We start from the raw sequence: 22,465 nt of genomic DNA on the forward strand, positions 1-22,465 counted from the left end.
TAATACAGAGGTGTCAAACTCATTTTAGGCCGGATTGGTCCAAATGGGATTTTGTGAAGGATCAGGCTGGATTACTTTATGGCTGTGCTCAGACCTTGAAGGTCTGAGGAAGGGCTGCGGCCCGAAACGTTACCTATCAGTAAAGATAATTTAAAGGTGTGTGGATTTTTTTCATTTCTTCATTGTGACTTCATTTTGATCCAGCACCCAGCCTATAGGTTTGGATGTGTGTGTCCTTTTTGACTGTTTATTCAGCCTCCTCTACTGTATAAAGTACAGCAGCCTTGTGTTCCTAAAACAAAAAGATTGGGTATTGGGTAAGACTGACGTTATGTATCTTTCAGGGCCTTTCACTGCTTTGTCTCAACCATTACTATATGGCTCTGGTCTCAGCCACCGCGGTAGATATTTAGACATTCAGTTTTTTCTTTTTTTTTGGAATGATGCCACTACTGTTGGAGCAGCCATAAACTACACAGGTTCATCCCGATGTTCTGGGCATCTTTGTAATGTTAGTGTTAGTAAAAAGCAGGTAAAAGAGTAGCCACGGAAACCCAGACGTTTTTATTTCCAGGGAGGGAAAAAAAGGTCTGGGTCAGAGTCCACTTCAATTCGGCATAGAGTAGCGCAAACGTCGATCACTCTCTGCTGATTTCGGATTGTCTGCATCTTTGTTAAATTGACGCACACATGTACACACACACACTCCTCTCTCTCTCTGTCGCTCTAATTAATCAGTCTCATGTCGCGCAGCTGTGTCTAGATTCTCCCGGCGGATCCGGCCGGGAGCTGCCTATGCCATAGAAAGCATAGGTGGACCCCAGGCTAGTAAAAGAGTAACGTTTGAGGCAGACTAACATTAGTCACTTTTCCATTCACTGTAGTAGAAGGAGGTGTGGGGAAACCGCAGATATGTCGTCTCCGCCTACAGGAAATACGTTGCCTGCGACCATGAGACCCGTTTCTGAATGGGTCTATAAGACACCTGCTGCACTGATGTTCTGGTCTATAAGACACCTGCTGCACTGATGTTCTGGTCTATAAGACACCTGCTGCACTGATGTTCTGGTCTATAAGACACCTGCTGCACTGATGTTCTGGTCTATAAGACACCTGCTGCACTGATGTTCTGGTCTCTCCATTCCTCCTCAGGCAGGCTACAGGAGCAGGCACACTAGAGCATCCTTGTGCAGTTGTTCCCTGCCAGCTTTAGTTGGAACACAAAAATGAATCGTTTGATTAACTTTATTCGTTAATATTAAAATACATTTTTGCTGCTTTAACTCCGTTTGGTCTCCCCTCTTTGTTATGGCCGACGAGCCAGCCATAACAGTGTAGACTAGAGGTCATTTTTTTTAAATAAAGACTGTTCCAAATATAGAGCACTGTGGGACCCCCCAATCAACAAAGTACAATGTATTGGGTGTAAGTGATGTCTTAGTTATTGTCTGTTTATTTATTATTTATTTATTTCTCTTATTGTCTCAGATGCTCCTGCCAGTGGAACGGTCAGCAGCACTCAACCAATCAGCGAGGACTTGGACATTTTTGGACCAATGGTGTCCAACCCTCTCCCTTCATCCAGTAGTGCACAGCTCACCCAGGTAGTGCGCACACATGCAAGCACGCACATGCGCGCACGCGCACAAATACACAAAGAGGTGCTTTCTTTGTCAGCTTATCACCACTGGCAGACTGCAACACAGGGCATCTGTAGTGGCTCTGACAAGCAAAAAGCACACACACACACACACACACACAGCCAGTCACATTGACAGAGATACAGTCACATACTGTATTACAATAAAGTCTTTCTATGTGTCTCCTCCTCATCCTTGGAGAGACAGAGACTGACGGACAGAGTGACAGACATGCAGGATGCCTTTCTGTCACTCTCTCTCACTCTCACTACACTAACACACATAATACTTAACATTACAGGATAAAATATTGAATCATGTGGATCTCGGGATCCACATCTCTAAACGATATGATCCTCGCTTACAAAAGGTCGGTTTTGATTGGATTTTTACTTCCTGACTCGCAGTTTCCGGCCAAGTCTGCTTTCAAACTAAAGGTGTCCGCCATTGAAAATGAATTATTCTCACAATATGTACTTGTGGAACCGAGTCAACTACAATTCCAAGCGCTTGTCAGGGTGGGGTGGGTTCAAATATGAATATTTTGAAAGGTTTGAGAACCACTGTCCTAGACTGACTTAACAGTTGACTGATATCACAGGCTGACTACATGAAGTCCAAGATTCACATTGGAGCAGATTCAATTTTATTTTTACTCTCAAAACTCGCCAATGAAAGCTTCAGTCTCTATTGAGTGAAGCATTTAGAAACTGACCTGTGAGTCTAATGTGGGTATGAGTTAATTTCCCCACTCCACTGCTGTTTTACACACCTGTACTACAGTGCAATACATTACATGAACTATATTTATGATATTATGTAGGTCAGCAGTGTCAGTGGGAGTGCCTCCAGCAGCACTCAACCAATCAGCGAGGACTTGGACATTTTTGGACCAATGGTGTCCAACCCTCTCCCTTCATCCAGTAGTGCACAGCTCACCCAGGTAGTGCGCACACACACAAATACACTAAGAGATGCTTTCTTTGTCAGCTTATCACCACTGGCAGACTGCAACACGGAATCTGTAGTGGCTCTGACAAGCAAAAAGCACACACACACACACACACACACACACACACACACACACACAGCCAGTCACATTGACAGAGATACAGTCACATACTGTATTACAATAAAGTCTTTCTATGTGTCTCCTCATCCTTGGAGAGACAGAGACTGACGGACAGAGTGACAGACATGCAGGATGCCTTTCTGTCACTCTCTCTCACTCTCACTACACTAACACACATAATACTTAACATTACAGGATAAAATATTGAATCATGTGGATCTCGGGATTCACATCTCTAAACTATATGATCCTCGCTTACAAAAGGTAGGTCTTGGGTGGATTTTTACTTCCTGACTCGCAGTTTCCGGCCAAGTCGGCTTTCAAACTGGTGTCCGCCATTGGAAATGAATTATTCTCACAATATGTACTTGTGGAACCGAGTCAACACCTACAATTCCAAGCGCTTGTCAGGGTGGGGTGGGTTCAAATATGAATATTTTGAAAGGTTTGAGAACCACTGTCCTAGACTGACTTAACAGTTGACTGATATCACAGGCTAACTACATGAAGTCCAAGATTCACATTGGAGCAGATTCAATTTTATTTTTACTCTCAAAACTCGCCAATGAAAGCTTCAGTCTCTATTGAGTGAAGCATTTAGAAACTGACCTGTGAGTCTAATGTGGGTATGAGTTAATTTCCCCACTCCACTGCTGTTTTACACACCTGTACTATCTACAGTGCAATAGTTCAGTTCAGTTCAGTTTATTTTCGGAAGGAGGACATACATTCATACATTGCACACAGTTTCCATCATTTTTCATTTATTTTATTTTCATTTTTTTTTTTTTTTGTGTGGTGTGGTTTACCAATAGTGGTCTACTAATAATATATGATATGGTTTGAATATACTTATATATTTCATAATGTATATAATGTATGGTATACTATAGTAATAAGAATATATAATTATATAGTACAGTACGTCATAGTTCCCCTTTTGTAATGCCATTAGTGCTCTTCGCTTCTGTATTTATCGAAGGTAGTTTTTTTTACTCTAGTTTTGAATTGGTTTATGTTTCCACAGTGCTTTAGTTCATCCTCCAGCTCATTCCACAGTGTGACTCCGTAAGATGAGATGCTCCATGTTTTTAAGTTTGTGCGCATCACAGGTTTCTTGAAGTTCAGTCCTCTAAGGTTGTATCCCCCTTCCTTATCTAGAGATTTGTCCTGTACATTTACCGGTAATTGTTTATATCTTGCTTTGTACATGGTACAATAGTACCATGTACAAAGCATGGTACTATATAGTGGGTGTGTGTGGTCCCGGTATCCTGCATTGTTTATTACTCTTAGTGCTCTCTTTTGTAGTATAATCAGTGGATTTATGGTTGATTGGTAGGTGTTTCCCCATACCTCAGAGCAGTAGTTCAGGTAGGGTAGGATCATTGCGCAGTACAACGTGTGCAGCTGGGGTTGAGAAGGTGCTATGCCCTATTTATAACTGAGATGCTCTTTGCCATCTTGTTCCCCACATATTTTATATGGGGTCTCCAGCAGAGCCTATGGTCTAGGATCACTCCCAAGAATTTGTTTTCATAAACTTTCTATTTTATTATTATCTATAATCAACTGGATATCCATTTGTATTTGGCGGTTTCCGAATACCATACATTTTGTTTTACTTAAATTTAAGGATAATTTATTTATTTCTATCGAACCAGAGCTTGTATTTATTCATTTCTGTTGTTAAGACCATCATGAGCTGCTGGATGTCTTCCCCTGTGCAAAACAGCCGTATCATCGGCAAATAGTACACACTTCAGTACACTAGACATATACAAATTGAATAGTTTGGGACCCAGTACGGACCCCTGAGGGACTCCACACATTATTTTCATACTACTGGATTTACGGTCTCCTAGTTGAACAATTTGTTCTCTGTCTTTTATGTAGCTTTCAAGCCATTTTGACACAACACCTCTCATACCATACTTTGACATTTTCCTTATAAGGATATTATGATCAATTGTGTCAAATGCTTTCTTAAGGTCTACAAAGACTCTGACTGTGTACAACTTTTTATCTATGTTTTTTATTATCTCTTCAGTTAGTTCAATCAGTGCCATTGCAGGCGATCTGTTGGCTCTAAAACCGTATTGATTTTCTGTTAATAAGTTATTTTTTTCTACAAAGTGATCCAGCCTCTCCCCAAATAATTTCTCCAATATTTTTGAGAACTGTGAGAGCAAGGAAATTGGTCTATAGTTTGTAAAGTGTTGTTTGTTTCCTGTTTTGAAGACTGGGATAACCTTAGCTTTTTTCATTTGGTTTGGGAAGACACCATTTCTGAATGAGAGGTTGCATATGAATGTAAATGGTTTTATTATGGTGTACATGATTTTTTTGAGTAATGACATGCTCAGGTCATTGTGGTCGGTGGATGTCTTGTTTTTGGATTTACTGACTGCTTCAATAACTTCCTGTTCCTCCACAGCTCTCAGGAATAAGGAATTTGGGTTACAGAAACCCCACTCATCGGCTGGTACATTTACCTCTGTCTCTGATGTTTTAATTTTGCTTGCAAGAGTAGGTCCTATATTCACAAAGAAGTCATTGAAGCCATTTGCTATGTCATTTAGGTTGGTTATTGTTTTCTCATTGTCAATGAAGCATTGTGGGTAGTGTGTGGATTAATAGTTTTATTCAATATGCTCCATAATCCTTTTATATTATTTTTATGGTTTTCTAGTAGATTATTTCAATAGTTTATTTTACTCATTGCTTTTATTATTGTACTAATTTACTCGTTGCTGCATAATACATTACATGAACTATATTTATGATATGTAGGTAAGTTGCATAGATCTTATTTAATCTGGTGACATCGGGATGGTTTTTGTCATCATAAATACTTTTGATATTGAGGCATCACAATTTAAAATAGGACGACTTTTAAGTAAAATAGGATTACTTTTAAGTAAAATAGGATTACTTTTAAGTAAAATAGGACGACTTTTAAGTAAAATAGGATTACTTTTAAGTAAAATAGGACGACTTTTAAGTAAAATAGGACGACATTTAGGAAAAAATAGGACGACTTTTAGGAAAAATAGGACGACTTTTAGGCAAATAGGACGACTTTTAGGAAAAATCGGGCGACTTTTTAGGAAAAATAGGACAACTATACTTTTGATGTGTGTGATATAAATTGGAGAGACAAGTGAGAGAACAGTCGATGAAACAATCGCCTGTGTTTTTCACCCCCCTTCTCTGTTGTTTTTCGCTGTGCCCATCTCTCCAATAGTCTGTGTTTAAAGCATGGAGGAAGAGTGCAACACCAGAGTGCTTGTTGAATTAAACATAGCGTTGTTGTTGGGTTTTTTTTTGGCGGGGGCGGTCCTTGAAATGCCACTGCAGTCCCTAGCATGACCTTTGACACACACACACACACACACACACACACACACACACACACACACACACAGGGTACACATTTGCAGTGACCTGTTAGGGAGCGTATACTCTCCATCTCTCATTCACCAATGCACAAATGACATGACCTGTTCCTGAGCTGGAAATGGTCTCATTCTTCCACTGTCTCTCTGTTGTACACGCACGCACTCGCGCACACACACACAGCCCACATCAGCTCCATGCCACCTGGGATCCTGCTGCTCACTAGTCACTAGAGACCCGGGCATGAAGAACAATTATAGTCAGCAGTAGCTGCAGTCACCCCCTGCCACTGCCATCCCCCCACCTAGACTCACATCTCCTCTCACCCCCTGCCACTGCCATCCCCCCACCTAGACTCACATCTCCTCTCACCCCCTGCCACTGCCAGCCCCCCACCTAGACTCACATCTCCTCTCACCCCCTGCCACTGCCATCCCCCCACCTAGACTCACATCTCCTCTCACCCCCTGCCACTGCCAGCCCCCCACCTACACTCACATCTCCTCTCACCCCCCCCCCCTCTCTCTCAGGTCCCCATTTTCTTCTTCCTCGGATCGATTAACCCCCCCACCGCCTCTCAACTCCTCCACAGCTCCACCGCTCCTCTCCTGACTTCCAATTTATTTCCTCCTTATATTCACCTCCCCCACCCACATATTTTAATCCCCTCCTCACCCCCCTTGCCCCCCCTTCCCTCATCCTCTGATCTATCCACAGATACGCGATCACAGCTGTTCTAGGGCCGGGTGGCGAATGGCTTTTTGAGCAACGGCCGAATCAAAAACGAACGTTGAGTGCTTATCAGCTCCTTTCACTTTGTCACACGACCATGTAGTTGTTTTCAAAGTGCTGATATATATATATATATATATATATATATATATATATATATATATATATATATGATATAATGTATACATAATTTTACTGTAAATGAGGACAGTTTAGAAATACCATAGATGGATACAGTACAGTATATACTGTAGGTGAATGTGTCAATTCCCCAGTAGGGTGGAACATCTATTTTCCCAGCTGTACTTTATGAATACTCTAGATTTCCCAGCAGACCAGGACATTAAGCAAATAAGCACACTTACAACCAACAGAGAATGAACGGTCTGCTAGAATTCTCTGGGGTGGTTAGTGGGCTGGAGATACGGGGATGCACGTCTATTTCACTCTCAAGTCTCAACTGAATAAAGAATGGTTTTACATGTCATGCATTACCTTTTACATCACTTGAAACTCGAAAGCAAGGCAGACATGCCAACAGCGAGGCCTTGAGTCTTGCGATGTGACGTGACGGTGGGGCACGCGCTCACCTTGCAGCTCGTGAACCTCAAGGTCTCCCGCATAAAGGAGCAGACCGTCTGTGTTGGCAAGCTGTGGTGGCAATTTGAAATCCCTGAATTCCCTATATCTGTTCATTATAGTCCACAGTCCATCAACTGTCCAGGTGTGTTACCTGTTGATTAGTACTAGGCTAACTACTTCTTTTATAATACAGTACATCTACAATTTAATGTTTTCATTTTGTGTGACTGAGCCTCATTGCGAAGCCTGTCTCTAAAGACTCAGAAACTCACTGGCATTTTACACTGCAGGAGAGAGGCGCATGGGAAGGATACATACATACACACAAACGCATACCGTACAATATATTCACAAATGTATGATGGACACACGCCCACACACAATCACACAGACAGGGTACTGTAGCACACACATACACCCTGCATCCACTGATCCACACCAGCTTGGTATTCAGCAGGTGGCTATTTCTCCTACAGTGTGATTAGTGTGCCACACGCGGAAGGAGCCAGTGACACCCACACGTATGGGCCCAGGCAGCAGCCGACTGGTGGCGTGCACAGCTATTAGGTGGGATCGGGGAAGACTCTGCTATCTGCAAATATGTCAATTATAAAAATGCGATTACAGCCTTGTAGGAGGGGAGGATTTGTGTTATCCCTCTCTCTCTCGCCATTTCGTTTTCTCACTTGTCCTCAGACTCTCTCTCTGTCTCCCTCCCTCCCTCATCTCTCTCCCTCCCTCTCGGTCTTGTTCTCTCTTTCATTGCACTTCTCCCCTCCTCTCAAAGCACATTCAGTCATTTCCCTGATGCCAGTCGGGTGTCAAATCTCGCTTCTCTTATAAATCTCTCGCATGCTGTTTCTCAGTGCTGTGATAAATATGTACAGTGTGCAGTCAGTTGGCTTTTCTCATTGATTTGCAATTACCATCCTCTATATTCTTTCACTCTGTTTTTCTTGCGGTTTGTTTCTTCGCACCCCAATTTGTTCCTCGTTTATTCACTCCCTCGTTCAAACCACCTCTTTGTCGTCCTTCCTCTCTCTCTCTCTCTCTCTCATCTCTCCCTCTCCCTCTCCCTCTCCTCTCTCTCTCTCTCTCTCTCTCTCTCTCTCTCTCTCTCTCTCTCTCTCTCTCTCTCTCTCTCTCTCTCTCTCTCTCTCTCTCTCTCTCTCCTCTCTCTCTCTCTCTCTCTCTCTCTCTCTCTCTCTCTCTCTCTCTCTCTCTCTCTCTCTCTCTCATGCACAATCCATTTCCACCTCCCACTCTAACTCGTTCCAATATCTGTCTCTCCCTCGATACCGCTGCCTGCACCAATCTCTCTCTCTCTCTCTTGCTCTATCTCGCTCACTTCCTCCTTCACTCTCGTTCCCATTCTAACTCGCTCTCCCTCACTGGTTCGGGTGGGGGTTCAGGGGCGTAGCGGCGCATCAGCGGTGGTGCAGCTGGTTGATTAGGGAGAACAAAAGCCTGCGAGTCTGAGACACTTTCCTTGCCAAGAACAATAATTGAGACGATTTGTCATGATGTCGCTGGCTCAGGGATGCATGAACACTCATGTAAGAACCTAAGTAGCACTATCCTGGTTCAGTTCAGGAACACAGCACTGGGGCCAACCTCATTCATTGGATTTATGCTTAATTCATATTAAAATGATTTCCCACGACATAACTAAACCAGATTCATAGAAAACACTCGTTTTGATGGTCTTTTCAAATTATCTTACATTTTTGCACATATGAACACAGTTTCTAATCACGTTTTCCTTCAAATCGAATCGAGTGTTCCATTGAAAACAACAAATTAAAGTCAACTGCATCTACACTATAACTGTGTGAATTCATTTAGCAAAATGTGCCACACAATTTAATGTATTTCTAATTGAAAAAACAAACAAAACAAAACATTTGGTTTGGATATTGGCTTAATTGTTCATGCCTGTAACTATGCCAAGCCGTGTTTCCCCTAGACAGAAGCTTATAGTGTAGGCCGGGGGAGCTTTCACCATGCATCATGCATGCTTGTACAGCACGCGTGCTGTACGCGCCTATTCGCGACGGGCCGCCTTCTAAAAATCATAGTGTGGTGGCTGGTCATGATTGTGTGGTGGCCCGCTACTATAATGCATATACAGTAGGATACTGTATATGCAAATACTGGCCACGCCAAAATGTCATAAATGCAGGGCATATAGCTTTCTGCAGTTCTGAGGATGTGCACTCTTATTGCGCAAGTACAAAACATAACCAGCAGGAAATCCTCTTTTAGTGCATCAAGTCTGACATTCTGTCAGGACCACTGCCCTAAACATGCACTGTAGTGTTTAGTAGAGGAACAAACACAGAAGCACCCAGGAGGACTAAGAAAGGAGAGGAGCCGAACTGAGTTCCTGTTTCCACACACACATAACCAACCATGCATGCATCAACAATCGCTGTAATTAACGGTCAAGTTGTAAAATCCCCTCCAAAAGGTTTGTAATGTAGGCCCAGTGGCACATTCTGGCACAGGCCAAATGTATTTATATGATGGTGGCATCTATCTCCTCTCATCAAAACAATGGGATTCAACACGCAAGATTTTACAGTTTAGCCTAATATACTATAGGACACTAGATGGTAGTAAAATATATAGTAGTTATTTGAAATATCCATAAGAAATAAATAAAAGTGAATGGAACTACAAAAATAAATTCACGTTTTAGTAGAAAGTGTTGTACCATGAAAGAAGAACACAGTACCATGACTGGTTTAGTGGAGACTAGATTGCGGGGGAAAAAGAAAAAATCACACCTGTGTGAACTGAGTGGTGCAACTCTCCTCTCCCCTCTCCCCCTGCCTCTCTCTCTCTCTCTCCCCCTGCCTCTCTCTCTCTCTCTCTCTCTCTCTCTCTCTCTCTCGGATAGCAGTGGAGAGAAAGAGGGAAAGGTAGAGATACAGAATGTTGGACGGATGGTGAGAGACTGAAAAGCAAGGGACGGATGAATGAAAGCAGGATGGCTGGCAGAGAGAAGGAGAGATATGCTGGATGGGTGCATGAAGGGACAAGGAGCAGTGGGAGGGTGACCGGAAAGTGTGTGTGTGTGTGTGTGTGTGTGTGTGTGTGTGTGTCCCTGCGCGCCTTCTGGTTTGCTTCACCAGATGGTGTATCCAAGGGGAGGCTGTGTGTGTGTGTGTGTGTGTGTGTGTGTGTGTGTGTGTGTGTGTGTGTGTGAACAGATAAGGTGTATATGCGTGCATGTTTTGGGTGTGTTCTATTGGCTGTGTGAGTTGTACAGTATGTATAAGGATGCCTATGCATGCAGTGCACATATACGTTGATCAATACTACAGTCCATTTGTGCTGTCATGTTTGTGCAAGCTGCTTGCATGCACTTCTGTGAATTCACACATAATCTCATTCCTGCTGAGTGTACATTACATTACTACCGTGTGTGTGTGTGTGTGTGTGTGCGTGCGTCTGTGCATGTATTGCGCTGTAGAAATAAATGAATAGTGACAGTGAAGGAAAGGGCTGCAGGAGTCCAGTGCCAGCTCTGATTCACAGCCTGGCTGCAGCCCTTCCACAGGCCCAACTCAACACAATGTGCTGCTAGGAGACCCACATTAGACTACACACTATGTGTGAGGGGTGGGCTGTGCATGTGTGTATGTGTGTATGTGTGTGCTCGTGCTGAAGCGAGTCAAGCGACACAGCATACACACACAACGACGTCTGTTTGTTCCCATCTGTGAAAAATGTGTGTGAGAGAGAGACTAAGTGAGAGAAAAACTAGAACAGACATGTGAGTTTCATGGCACTCTGCTCTCGTCTGCTGTAGTTTGTAGCCCTTTATGGTCTATGCCTTTTATTTCCCTGCATGAGTGTTTTAGGGCTGGGCAAAACAATATCGATATCAGGGACTGTTGTCACCGTTTGTACTTATTCCTATGAAAAGTAATTGCACTACAATTCAGGAGGCTGTGATCATGTGGCCTATATGCTGCAGACTGGTCAAGAAGGAGGAGACTGGACGAGACCATATCACCCCTGTCCTTGCCTCTCTCCACTGGTTGCCGGTCCGGTTCAGAATCCAATTCAAAACCCTTCTCTTCACATACAAAGCACTAAACGGACTGGCCCCCTCCTACATCTCTGACCTCCTCTCATATTCCTCCTCCATCAGGACCCTCAGGTCAGCAGACAGTCGACTCCTAAAAGTCCCAGCGACAAGGAAGAGGCTCAGGGGCGACCTTTGCTGTCGCAGCCCCTACAATTTGGAACAGCATCCCACTCACTGTTAGATCTGCCCCCTCCACTGAGAGTTTTAAGTCTAGGCTCAAAACGTTCCTCTACTCTCAAGCCTTCAAGTCCCCCTAATTTACTCTTGCACTTTATAGGATACGTTCTCCGTACTGCCTTTTAACTGCTCTCTTTTCTCTTCTATTTTTTATTTATTTATTTATTTTATTGTTTCACTGATGTATTGTATTGCACTGTATCGTATTGTTTTCTTTGACCTGTGAAGCACTTTGGTACGATGAGAGTCGTTTTTAAATGTGCTATACAAATAAAATTGATTTGATTTGATTTGACTGCCGAGCTGTAGCACAGGCAGATGCACCATACTCTGTCTGTTCCTATCAGACCAGGCTTTCTGATAACATTATGGCGAGAATCGAGAATTAATCGATAGTTGTTCAATATCGATTAATTTCACGTTAACAGCTATAGTTTAAAGGTATGTTATAACAATATTCAGGAGCTTGACATTTCTTGACATTGACGTCTCTAGATGCAGACATTGTCAAGCACTATGTGCAGTTGTTGAGGGGTGCTAGCCTATACTATGTTCAGCTTTGTTTTGCTACGGTTTTCTATGACTAGTTTTGAGTGTTTGTGTAAACACAAACATTGAAGACAAAAGTGAGGACGCAAATTATGATTGGCCGGAATGAGATGACTCAATGTCGACTCAATGTTGACATAGTCTTGTCAGGTAATATAATATGTGCATTTTCAAAATAGATTATAACAAGACGACACTGAGTTGACAACCCAGGGGCTCAAGGATCACCTGCCTTGTTTGTTTTCAATTGATGATAAAAGTTATTAGTTATAAGAAACAGATTTGTAAGATACGTACGTATAATACGACCAGTTTTTTAGGACACAGGTGTGTGTGTGTGTGTGTGTGTGCTTGCCCACCACCACAGAGTCTAGGCGTTCGAAAAAATGTGTGACTAGTAATCTCACAAACCTCTGGACCAAATTGGCGTCCAAGTTTGCATACAGACTCCACGCCAAATTCTTCAAATCTGCCTATATATACTGTGTATATATATATATGGCCTCTAAACAACACGTGCTTGTGTGACAGAGTAAGTGAGAGACAGACAAGGGGAGACACCCAAACACCCAAAACACTTGAATCGTCTTTTGACCTTAGCATTTGGCTCTTTTCCTCTCTCTCTTGAGTCCCTTTCACTCTATACGGCCACAAAGGTCCCTGGTGATGCTGCAGCCATCTTATCTTACAGGTGAGAAGTGGAAGAAGACATGGCGTCGTTATAATGCAACCGTTATCACCATAGACATTAAAAGGTAGATGTCTCCTTCCGCTCTGGGGCGTGCTGTGCATCTCCAGAGTAAGAGCAAGCTTTCCCCAGATTCCTTGCGAAGCATAGCGGAATCACGAGCGGAATCTCGCCCTGCTTCCGCGTGCGTCACAGAAGGACTTATTAATTCAATCCAAAGGAGCTTTATTGGCATTATGTTGCGTTCACACAGGCAGACGCAAAGATGCAAAGCTGCACAGCGTAATTTAAATCCCGAAAAAGACTCGCTGTGATTGGCCAGTAATCACTTGAGTGGCAGCGACGCAGCACGCCTTCCCCACTTCCGCTTGACTTCCGCCTACACTGGAGACACGTCGTTCCAATGAACTCAAACGGCCAATGAGGCATCTTTTTTTTTTTAATATCAATGGTTATCACTGCCCCCACTTTCCATTGATATTATTTCGCCCATTACATCTCTTAATTAATGTCAGTAGCCTCCAGGTCCATAACGCACTTCAGCATTGCTCCCTAGCATTTCTGCCATATTTCTTTGCCCCATTTCACCTCCGCAGCTATACAATCCCGGACCGCTGCATGATGGGAAGCTGATATATATATATATATATATATATATATATATATTATATCCCTAGTCTGGAAGACTAGTACATTACAATAGCAGCTGGGTTTTTGTTTTGCCACTTTGATAGCTAACTTAAATGATGTGTTGTGCAGACATGCACACACACACTCTGTCTCTCGCGTTCATGTTTTTCTCTCTTGCCATGTCTTGCCATCTCTCTCTCTCTCTCTCTCTCTCTCTCTCTCTCTCTCTCTCTCTGAGTGAGTGTGCGTGTGTGTTGCGTGTGTGTGTGTGACAATAAAGGAAGCAGCAGCTCTCATGCTAATGTACTGAACCTATTATTAGAAAGCTCTCTCTCTCTGTATGTGTCTGCTGCACACTCTCAGAATGCATGCAATACTCACTTTAATTGGCTGCAATTGGGGGGGGGGGTGTAAAGCATTATGTGCTGGTGGTGTGAGTCTTTGCCTCCCTCCTTTCCATCTGTCCACTCCTCCTTTCTTTTCCTCTATCTGTTCTCTCCATCACTCTTTCCTTCCTGCAGAGTGTGTGTGTGTGTGTGTGTGTGTGTGTGTGTACGTGTGTGTGTTGTATGAGAAGTACGTTCCGCACACAACTGTCTCACAGTATGTGTTCAATCTCCTCTCCCCCGCCTTATCCTTCCCCTGCCCTCTGTCTCTCTCCTTTTAAGCAGGTGTTTTTTGTCATCATCCTCCATTAGATGTTGTGTGCGTGCGTGTGCATGTGCGTGTGTGCAAAAGTGTTTTACCCTGTCTTTTGAAGAATGCGTGCGTTCCTGTGTGTGTCATTCTGTCTGACTGTTCATCTCTTCCTGTCTGCAGACAACGCTAATTAATGTCATCTGTCTCACTTACGATGACAAGGTGACAACAGCACTCTGCTCTTCTGTTCTCTTCTACTCCTGTACTCTGCTCTATACTCTCCTCTCTGTCTGTAGGATATTACTCCCCTCTTCTCTTATTGTTCCGTTTTGTTCTACTATCATCACTTCTCTTTTTTGGCGGGTGGCTGTGGCTCAGGAGGTAGAGCAGGTCGTCCAATGATCCCTGGGTCGGCGGTTCGAATCCCGGCTCCTCCTGTCCACATGTCGAAGTGTCCTTGGGCAAGACACTGAACCCTACATTGCCTCCAATGAGTCGGTCGGTGTGTGAATGTGGGAAGTGAGGACGCTGGCGTCGACTGTTCGCCGCTTCACCTCCCAATGTATGAATGAATGAACCATTGTAAAGCGCTTTGAGCACTTGGAAAAGCACTATAAAAATGCAATTCATTATAAAAATGCAATTCATTCTCTGTTCTTCTCTTTTGTTTTACTCCGTTCTACTATTTCACACGCCCCTTATATTACATTTTAGAGTACAGTTCGTTCCCAAAATGGTTCAATGTTAAAGACAACAAAAAACATGAATGATAGTTCTGAACCATGTACTGTACAGCAGTTTGGGAAGGTTTTTTGAAAATGTTTTAAAATAATAATAATTAATTATTTCTCTGCGAGGTATGAATATATTCGTACACCCCAGCTATGGGACGTTATCAGCCAGGTACCCCCTCGTATACTCCGTGTATATAGTGGTTGCTGCTGCAGCAGCTTTTAACATTGATCCGGTTGCTATGCAATGCCTCCGTCACCACCAGCTATGGGACGTTACAGCTCCTCCATTTACCTCGGTTTAAAGCAGGATTTCCAAACCTCTATAAGTCGGAATCTAGGAGTGCTGTCCTTGGTGATCCTCAGCCATCCAAAGTTTGGATGTCATTTGTGACTTTGTCTCGCATCGCTCCCGTCGACATGTAAACGTTTCTGCAGGTGACAGGTAAACGGTGTGCGCTAATGCTAATGATAGCAATTGGTTGCATGCATGGTGCTACGGCGGGGATGAAACCGGTTCTCTTAAAGGGGGGATGTCACTGATAAGGAACATCACGTGGTCTGAATGAAAACGATTTCAAACGGCACGTGACTATATCTCAGGCTCTGACGTGACCTAGCATCTAGTCAAGCTGAGTGGCTAGCGCACTAAAGGCTAATAGTTTTGAGGTAACTTTCTGCGTCATACTAGGTGAAAGTATCATAAAAATGAAAATAAATCGGTCGAAAATCTTTGTTACAATGACATTGAGTTGACGTGTAAGTTTTAGGGTAAACTGTTGCATAATCGCAATTTCGCGTGACGAGTTCCATGCCCCCGGCCCCATCCGCTCTGTAACGCCGCTAACATACCGTCAACCACGGCCAGATTCAGCGGGCCATCCAGTCCTCTGTCCCCGCCGTCATGGTGCCTCTACCCGGGGCACTGCATGCAGCCTAGCCGGCTCAAGTAACCCAGTGTTACCTGACCTCTTGATTATATCGATATGTTTTAGCCTGTGTATAGCTGTTGTGAACGCGAAGAGTTGTGTTTATTATTTACCAAGCTTTGTCACCCATGCGATAATCAGCGGCCCACCGGCCATGCCTCCGTAGCTGCTGAGCCAGTGTGTGTGTGTGTGTGTGTGTGTGAGAGAGAGAGAGAGGGTCCCGCTCCCCCATATCGGGGTGTGTGTGTGTGTGTGTGAGAGAGAGAGAGAGAGAGAGAGGTCAGGTAACACTGGGTTACTTGAGCTGGCTAGGCTGCATGCAGTGCCCCGGGTAGAGGCACCATGACGGCTTGGACAGAGGACTGGATGGCCCGCTGAATCTGGCCGTGGTTGACGGTATGTTAGCGGCGTTACAGAGCGGATGGGGCCGGGGGCATGGAACTCGTCACGCGAAATTGCGATTATGCAACAGTTTACCCTAAAACGTACACGTCAACTCAATGTCATTGTAACGAAGATTTTCGACCGTTGAAATGGTTAAAACTTTCAACCATTATGAAGCTAAGTCTGACACCAAAACCACTAGCATGAGTTGATAGCCACCAGGACTGCTAACTCGCAGAGCCCAGAGGCGCTCTGCCCTTAGCCCAGATAAAAGATAAATTTCATTGGTCAAATTGTGCGATCCCGATCTGATGTCATAATCCAAGATGCTAATTTTAATAGCATTATTACCTCCCGAGGGCCGTGTCATCCCCCCTTTAAAGTGGGCGCAGGCGGTGGCACAGCCCAACTACAATATTATGCTACTGTAGCAGGATGGGCTTTGGTTCCCCACTGTGCAGCCCATCAGTGGCCTGATTGCTAACAGTATTTAGGCAGCACATGCTCTGTTTGCTTGAGTGTCTCCTAGAAGCTGGCCCATGAGGCTGCAGCAAGCCACGCTTTCCCACTGCGTGTGCGTCATCCCTATATCCAAAGCTGGCATGTTGGGCGTCAGTTTTGGGGTTTTAACATCTGTGCATAGCCTCGGGCCTACACTGCTACCTCTCACTCCTTCTGGAGTTCCTGCTCTGGGCGTGCGGTGTAAGGTCACCACGCACCAACAGTTTCCTATTTTGACGCCCGCCGCGGTGGGCCTCACGATGGTGTGTGTCGCCCTCCTAAAACGCGGGGCCATGTGGCACACCTGTTGCGTTATTTAATGAGGAACATCCACACTCCTCTTTCTCACTCATCAACCTTCCAGTGTGACAGCGACTACACCGAGACCGTCCCTCCCTGGTTGTGTGAACCTGGGGTTATCTCTGTTTTGTTGTTTTACACTTGTTTAGTTCTTTGTGAGACCACCAGGCTCATAGGCTGACACCTATTTTCCTTGTTATAGGATAGAATTGGACAATACTGCTTTTACCATCCCTGTGAAGTACTCATTGTTGTTTCCATTACAGGACCAGTGCTGGGGGAGCTATGTGGGACCAGGTGACAGCTGCCCAGTGGTGGTGGTAACCCCCCTTTTGTTTCTGTTTGATATTTTGGTTTTAACTCATTTTGCAGTGCATGGGGTTGCCACTACCCTGGGTCGGTTGGCCTGCCCGCCTCCCTCCCCCCCCCGACCCCCCCAGTACTGGCCTGCAGAAGTACAATTCAGTTCAGTTCAGTTCAGTTTATTTTCGGAAGGAGGACATACATTCATACATTGCACACAGTTTCCATCATTTTTCATTTTCATTTTCTTTTCAATTCTTTTTTTTTTTTATTTTTTTTTATAGTGTCCATAGGTCATGTCCTGTCCATTCCGAAAAAGGGTTAGGGAGAAGCCATATAGGCTTGTCGGGCCCTACCCCTGGAGTCCATTTGTGCACGTGTAGCAGACCGTGCCTGCTTACACAGTGCATACATACATTCATGCTGTCCTTATGTATGTACATTCATCTACACACATTCATATATATATATATATGTATGTACATATATATATAATATATATATATATATATATATATATATATATATATATATATATATATATAATATAATAACACACATGCAACATATAATAATATATTATATATACATATGTGGTGTGGTTTACCAATAGTGGTCCTCTCAGAATATGTGATATGGTTTGACTATACTTATATATTTCATAATGTATGGTATAGTATAGTAATAAGAATATATAATTATATAGTACAGTACGTCATAGTTCCCCTTTTGTAATGCCATTAGTACTCTTCGCTTCTGTATTTATCGAAGGTAGTTTTTTTTACTCTAGTTTTGAATTGGTTTATGTTTCCACAGTGCTTTAGTTCATCCTCCAGCTCATTCCACAGTGTGACTCCGTAAGATGAGATGCTCCATGTTTTTAAGTTTGTGCGCATCACAGGTTTCTTGAAGTTCAGTGGTCCTCTAAGGTTGTATCCCCCTTCCTTATCTAGAAATTTGTCCTGTACATTTACCGGTAATTGTTTGTATCTTGCTTTGTACATGATTTGAAGAATTTTTACATTGACCATATCTGTGAACTTCAGGAGGTGTGAATGTATGAATAGTGGGTGTGTGGATTAGTATTCACTGGTATTGATTAACTAGTAGTTTTATCTGTTTGGAATTGCATCTATTTTAATGTTGAATAACAATGCCCTAATTGTACAGAATTAATTGGTGTTTGCCATATTGGCTGACTTCTTAATTTAATACACCCTTTTGTAATGTTGGTACACACGTCTCTGCCTGCCTCATATTGTATATCGAATCTGTGTAGAGGAGTCATTAAGTGCTCCGGGTGTTCAGTGTTCTACCATAGTAAATATCTCCTGGGGCGCAATTCCCCAGGCGGCGTAGTAGGCTAACGGTTAATTCATATCACCCGCCACAGCTAGCAGCAAAAACTTGTTAAAAATGTAGGACACTAACAATAAAGGGAAAATTGGTCAGCGACGCAGTGTTTGGGTACAGTATGTAAAGTCATCATGATCATGTCTGTCTCGCTCTCCTGTCCGTTCTCCCCAGCAGGCCAGCTCCAGTCCAGTGGCCGCGCAGACAGACACAAGCACCTCCCCGTCATCCTCCACCAAGAACGATGAGAAGAAGCCCCTCTCCAAAGACTCCATCTTGTCTCTGTATGCTAGCAGCTCAGTGGGTGCTCAGGCCCAGAGCCAGCAACAGACAGCACAGACACAAGGTACTACTAGTCTGTGACACACCCACATTGACGGGAATGCAAACTGCTATGGTCCAATCATAGCTAAGCATAACATGGTTTTCCTATATGATAAAACATTGTTTTAAAAAAGAAATGCCACGCACATATTTTTCCAGTGCATTTGGCAGGCCTTGTTGACAGATTTGGAAGGTCTGGTTCCAAAAATGAACCAGTATTTAATGTGTAAAATCCATGATATTTACATTGGAATGAATGAGCCCGGCTGGAAAGTGTCCAAGTGGGAGTGTCTAAGTGGGCGAGGCCGGGTCTTAGCTATAGGTCCATTGCAAAGCAAAAAATTATAATTGCTCATTTTCCAAAAAGCAATTGGGACCATGAAACGGCTGGATCAACAATTTTGCAGGTGCATGGGGATTGGAATAATGTGGTGACAATTATGGGAGTTAACGAAGAGACAATTATTTGATGACTGAATTGTCACTTTCTGTATATGTGTCCAAAGCATTCCATTACAGTTAGCCAGTGGTCCGGCACACTGTGGCATTAGATCTCACTGTAAAATAATGTGATGCTCTCTCCCTGGTCCAAGATCAAGACATTTAGCAATTAAAGCAACCTTCATAGAGTCCTTGTATTAGTGCCATTTCCGGTCAGGTAATGAAACTCTGAGGTAGACGGGAAAGAGAACCCTAAACTTGACACTAATGAACCAATCCGAATTATAATTTAGCACTCCCTACAGTATGTGAATTTGTTCACAACACCGACGCAAGGTCTGGGAAGAATAGTGATCTTACTCCCACCATGGAACAAAAGAGAGTCAGCATCCTGTTTGGACTTTCAGAGGATGAGCTCTTGGAAGTGGGGTGTGGAAGTGCTGCGTACACGGATCACAAATGGACCCAGTAGCTACCAGCTCTCCATCTTTTGGCATAGTTTGTCCTCGAGCTGTTTCACATCCCTCAGGAGTTTGGCTGTGGGCCCTTGACTCCCTCCGGCACCGCCAGTGTTCGGGTGTTGCCTCTCCTCAGATCATCGCATTCATTTTGCAGGTTATTGACTTCACTTCACTTTGTTGAAATCGGTTGCTGGATGTGTTGAGTTTCATTATACAAGTGGCCTGTAGGGTGTTGATTGTCAGATGGTTGGAGATGGAATTCTGTGTGTTCACAGACATTTTCAGTTAAACCATTACTTGTTGTAGAGAGTCAAAATATTGGACTCACGCCTACACATGAACAGCAACACAGGCAAGCTGTGTGTGTGTGTGTGTGTGTGTGTGTGTGTGTGTGTGTGTGTGTGTGTGTGTGTGTGTGTGTGTGTGTGTGTGTGTGTGTGTGTGTGTGTGTGTGTGTGTGTGTGTGTGTGTGTGTGTGTGTGTGTGTGTGTGTGTGTGTGTGTGTGTGTGTGTGTGTGTGTGTGTGTGTGTGTGCCTGCCGTGCGTGTGCCTGCCGTGCGTGTGCCTGTGTACGTAACAAGAAAAGATGCTTCATGAAAATGGAAGAGAGATTAAAGGTCAATGTATTCTGAGCTGGTTGCATCCTCTGTACTCATGTGTGCATTCAGTCGTGGACAACACTATGCTATAAAGTTCATATAAACATGTCCACAATGAAAATCCATGGAGAGTCTACACACAGCAAAATCTAGAGTCTATAGAGAGGGTTTATGTGGTTCAATCCCGCTGTACACACACATACACACGTACGGTACACACAGATGCGTGCGTGCAAACACATCTCAGTGACTCATTTGTGTGTGACTCAGACACCTCAGATCCCCTCATATGAAAGCGGGGCATGGCAGCTTAGAGAGAAAAACAACCATCTATCATGTGAGTCATGTGCAGTCACTAAAGCCTGATTTATACTTGCCGGTGCCGGTGTCACGCACGCACCGAAAATAACCGATCCACACACTCACGACCTGTCGCAGCGGCACGACACGCATCCAGGCATAAATCCGCCATATTGTGCTTCCGCCATGTTTGCGTGGTGCCTTCACGTTTTGGAAAGCGGCCACATTTGCATGATTACTGATGTTTGTGTGTGCAGTACTTTTGCAATTTGCATACCAACATATCGCAGATCATGCATGCAGGATTAGGAATGAACAGCTTGAAATAATATTAATTTATTGATGTGATGTGCAGCTGGCCAGAGTCCAGTGTTCTTTCTATCGTTGTGTGTACTGTACTGTGTGTACTGTGTACCTGAACAGTGCATCAAAGTGACCTACGGAATGGGAACCTGAATTGGTTTGGGGTTTAGAAATAGTTATACCAATGTGCATTTGTATATTGGAACGTGTTGATGTGGTTTCATTGATCTCATTACACAAGCGTGTGTGAGACTTTACTGCAGTGTCCTTGTGTTGACGTGTTGACATGCATGTGTGTGCATCTGTGTGCTCAAAGTCGCACAACTCTAGATCAGAAGTATTTATAGTATATATATATAGCAAGAGTTAGCCTGCCAGTGTTATTTTGTGGCTATTATGTACTGTATGTAGGACACATGACAGGGTGTCATCACTCCACACATAAAATATTGTATTGATTTAAGAGCCCAGAAATCTTTCCTTCTCTGTATGCGTCGGCCACGGTTGCTGCTGAGAAGCAGCATGATCAAATTATTCATACTTATTATGGTGATTTTTTTTAAGCCTGTGGTGGAAGCATGGAACAATCTTACCTGTCCTGGACATGAAACAGGAAATTATAATCAAAATAATCTATTCAATCAGATTTTTTTTATTTTATTTAAAATACAATTAAGGTAGATGGGGGGCCTGGTCCGTGGCTCAGCGGTCCAGGCACCTTGGTAGATGGGGGGGGCCTGGTCCGTGGCTCAGCGGTCCAGGCACCGTGGTAGATGGGGGGGCCTGTGCCGTGGCTCAGCGGTCCAGGCACCGTGGTAGATGGGGGGGCCTGTGCCGTGGCTCAGCGGTCCAGGCACCTTGGTAGATGGGGGGGCCTGTGCCGTGGCTCAGCGGTCCAGGCACCGTGGTAGATGGGGGGGCCTGTGCCGTGGCTCAGCGGTCCAGGCACCTTGGTAGATGGGGGGGCCTGGGCCGTGGCTCAGCGGTCCAGGCACCTTGGTAGATGGGGGGGCCTGGGCCGTGGCTCAGCGGTCCAGGCACCTTGGTAGATGGGGGGGCCTGTGCCGTGGCTCAGCGGTCCAGGCACCGTGGTAGATGGGGGGGCCTGTGCCGTGGCTCAGCGGTCCAGGCACCTTGGTAGATGGGGGGGCCTGTGCCGTGGCTCAGCGGTCCAGGCACCGTGGTAGATGGGGGGGCCTGTGCCGTGGCTCAGCGGTCCAGGCACCTTGGTAGATGGGGGGGCCTGGGCCGTGGCTCAGCGGTCCAGGCACCTTGGTAGATGGGGGGGCCTGGGCCGTGGCTCAGCGGTCCAGGCACCTTGGTAGATGG

The 22,465-nt window shown here is 44.4% G+C and overlaps 1 protein-coding gene across 5 annotated transcripts in view; it reads left to right on the top strand.

The window, feature by feature from the left end:
* The window catches only part of smap1 (small ArfGAP 1), a 106,714-nt gene that overhangs the window by 74,256 nt on the left and 9,993 nt on the right, over positions 1 to 22,465 (top strand). For 2 of the 5 annotated variants that reach the window (XM_083775877.1, XM_083775879.1), the window contains exons 7-10: positions 1,489 to 1,604; positions 2,464 to 2,583; positions 17,319 to 17,372; positions 18,883 to 19,054. In XM_083775877.1, the coding sequence (XP_083632003.1) occupies positions 1,489 to 1,604; positions 2,464 to 2,583; positions 17,319 to 17,372; positions 18,883 to 19,054 (462 nt within the window). The remainder of the gene's footprint in view (positions 1 to 1,488; positions 1,605 to 2,463; positions 2,584 to 17,318; positions 17,373 to 18,882; positions 19,055 to 22,465) is intronic. The other 3 variants (XM_083775878.1, XM_083775880.1, XM_083775881.1) reach the window with 3 other exon arrangements.

The sequence above is a fragment of the Protomyctophum parallelum genome, assembly GCF_964188405.1.
Source record: "Protomyctophum parallelum genome assembly, chromosome: 10".
Classification (NCBI taxonomy): Eukaryota; Metazoa; Chordata; class Actinopteri; order Myctophiformes; family Myctophidae; genus Protomyctophum; species Protomyctophum parallelum.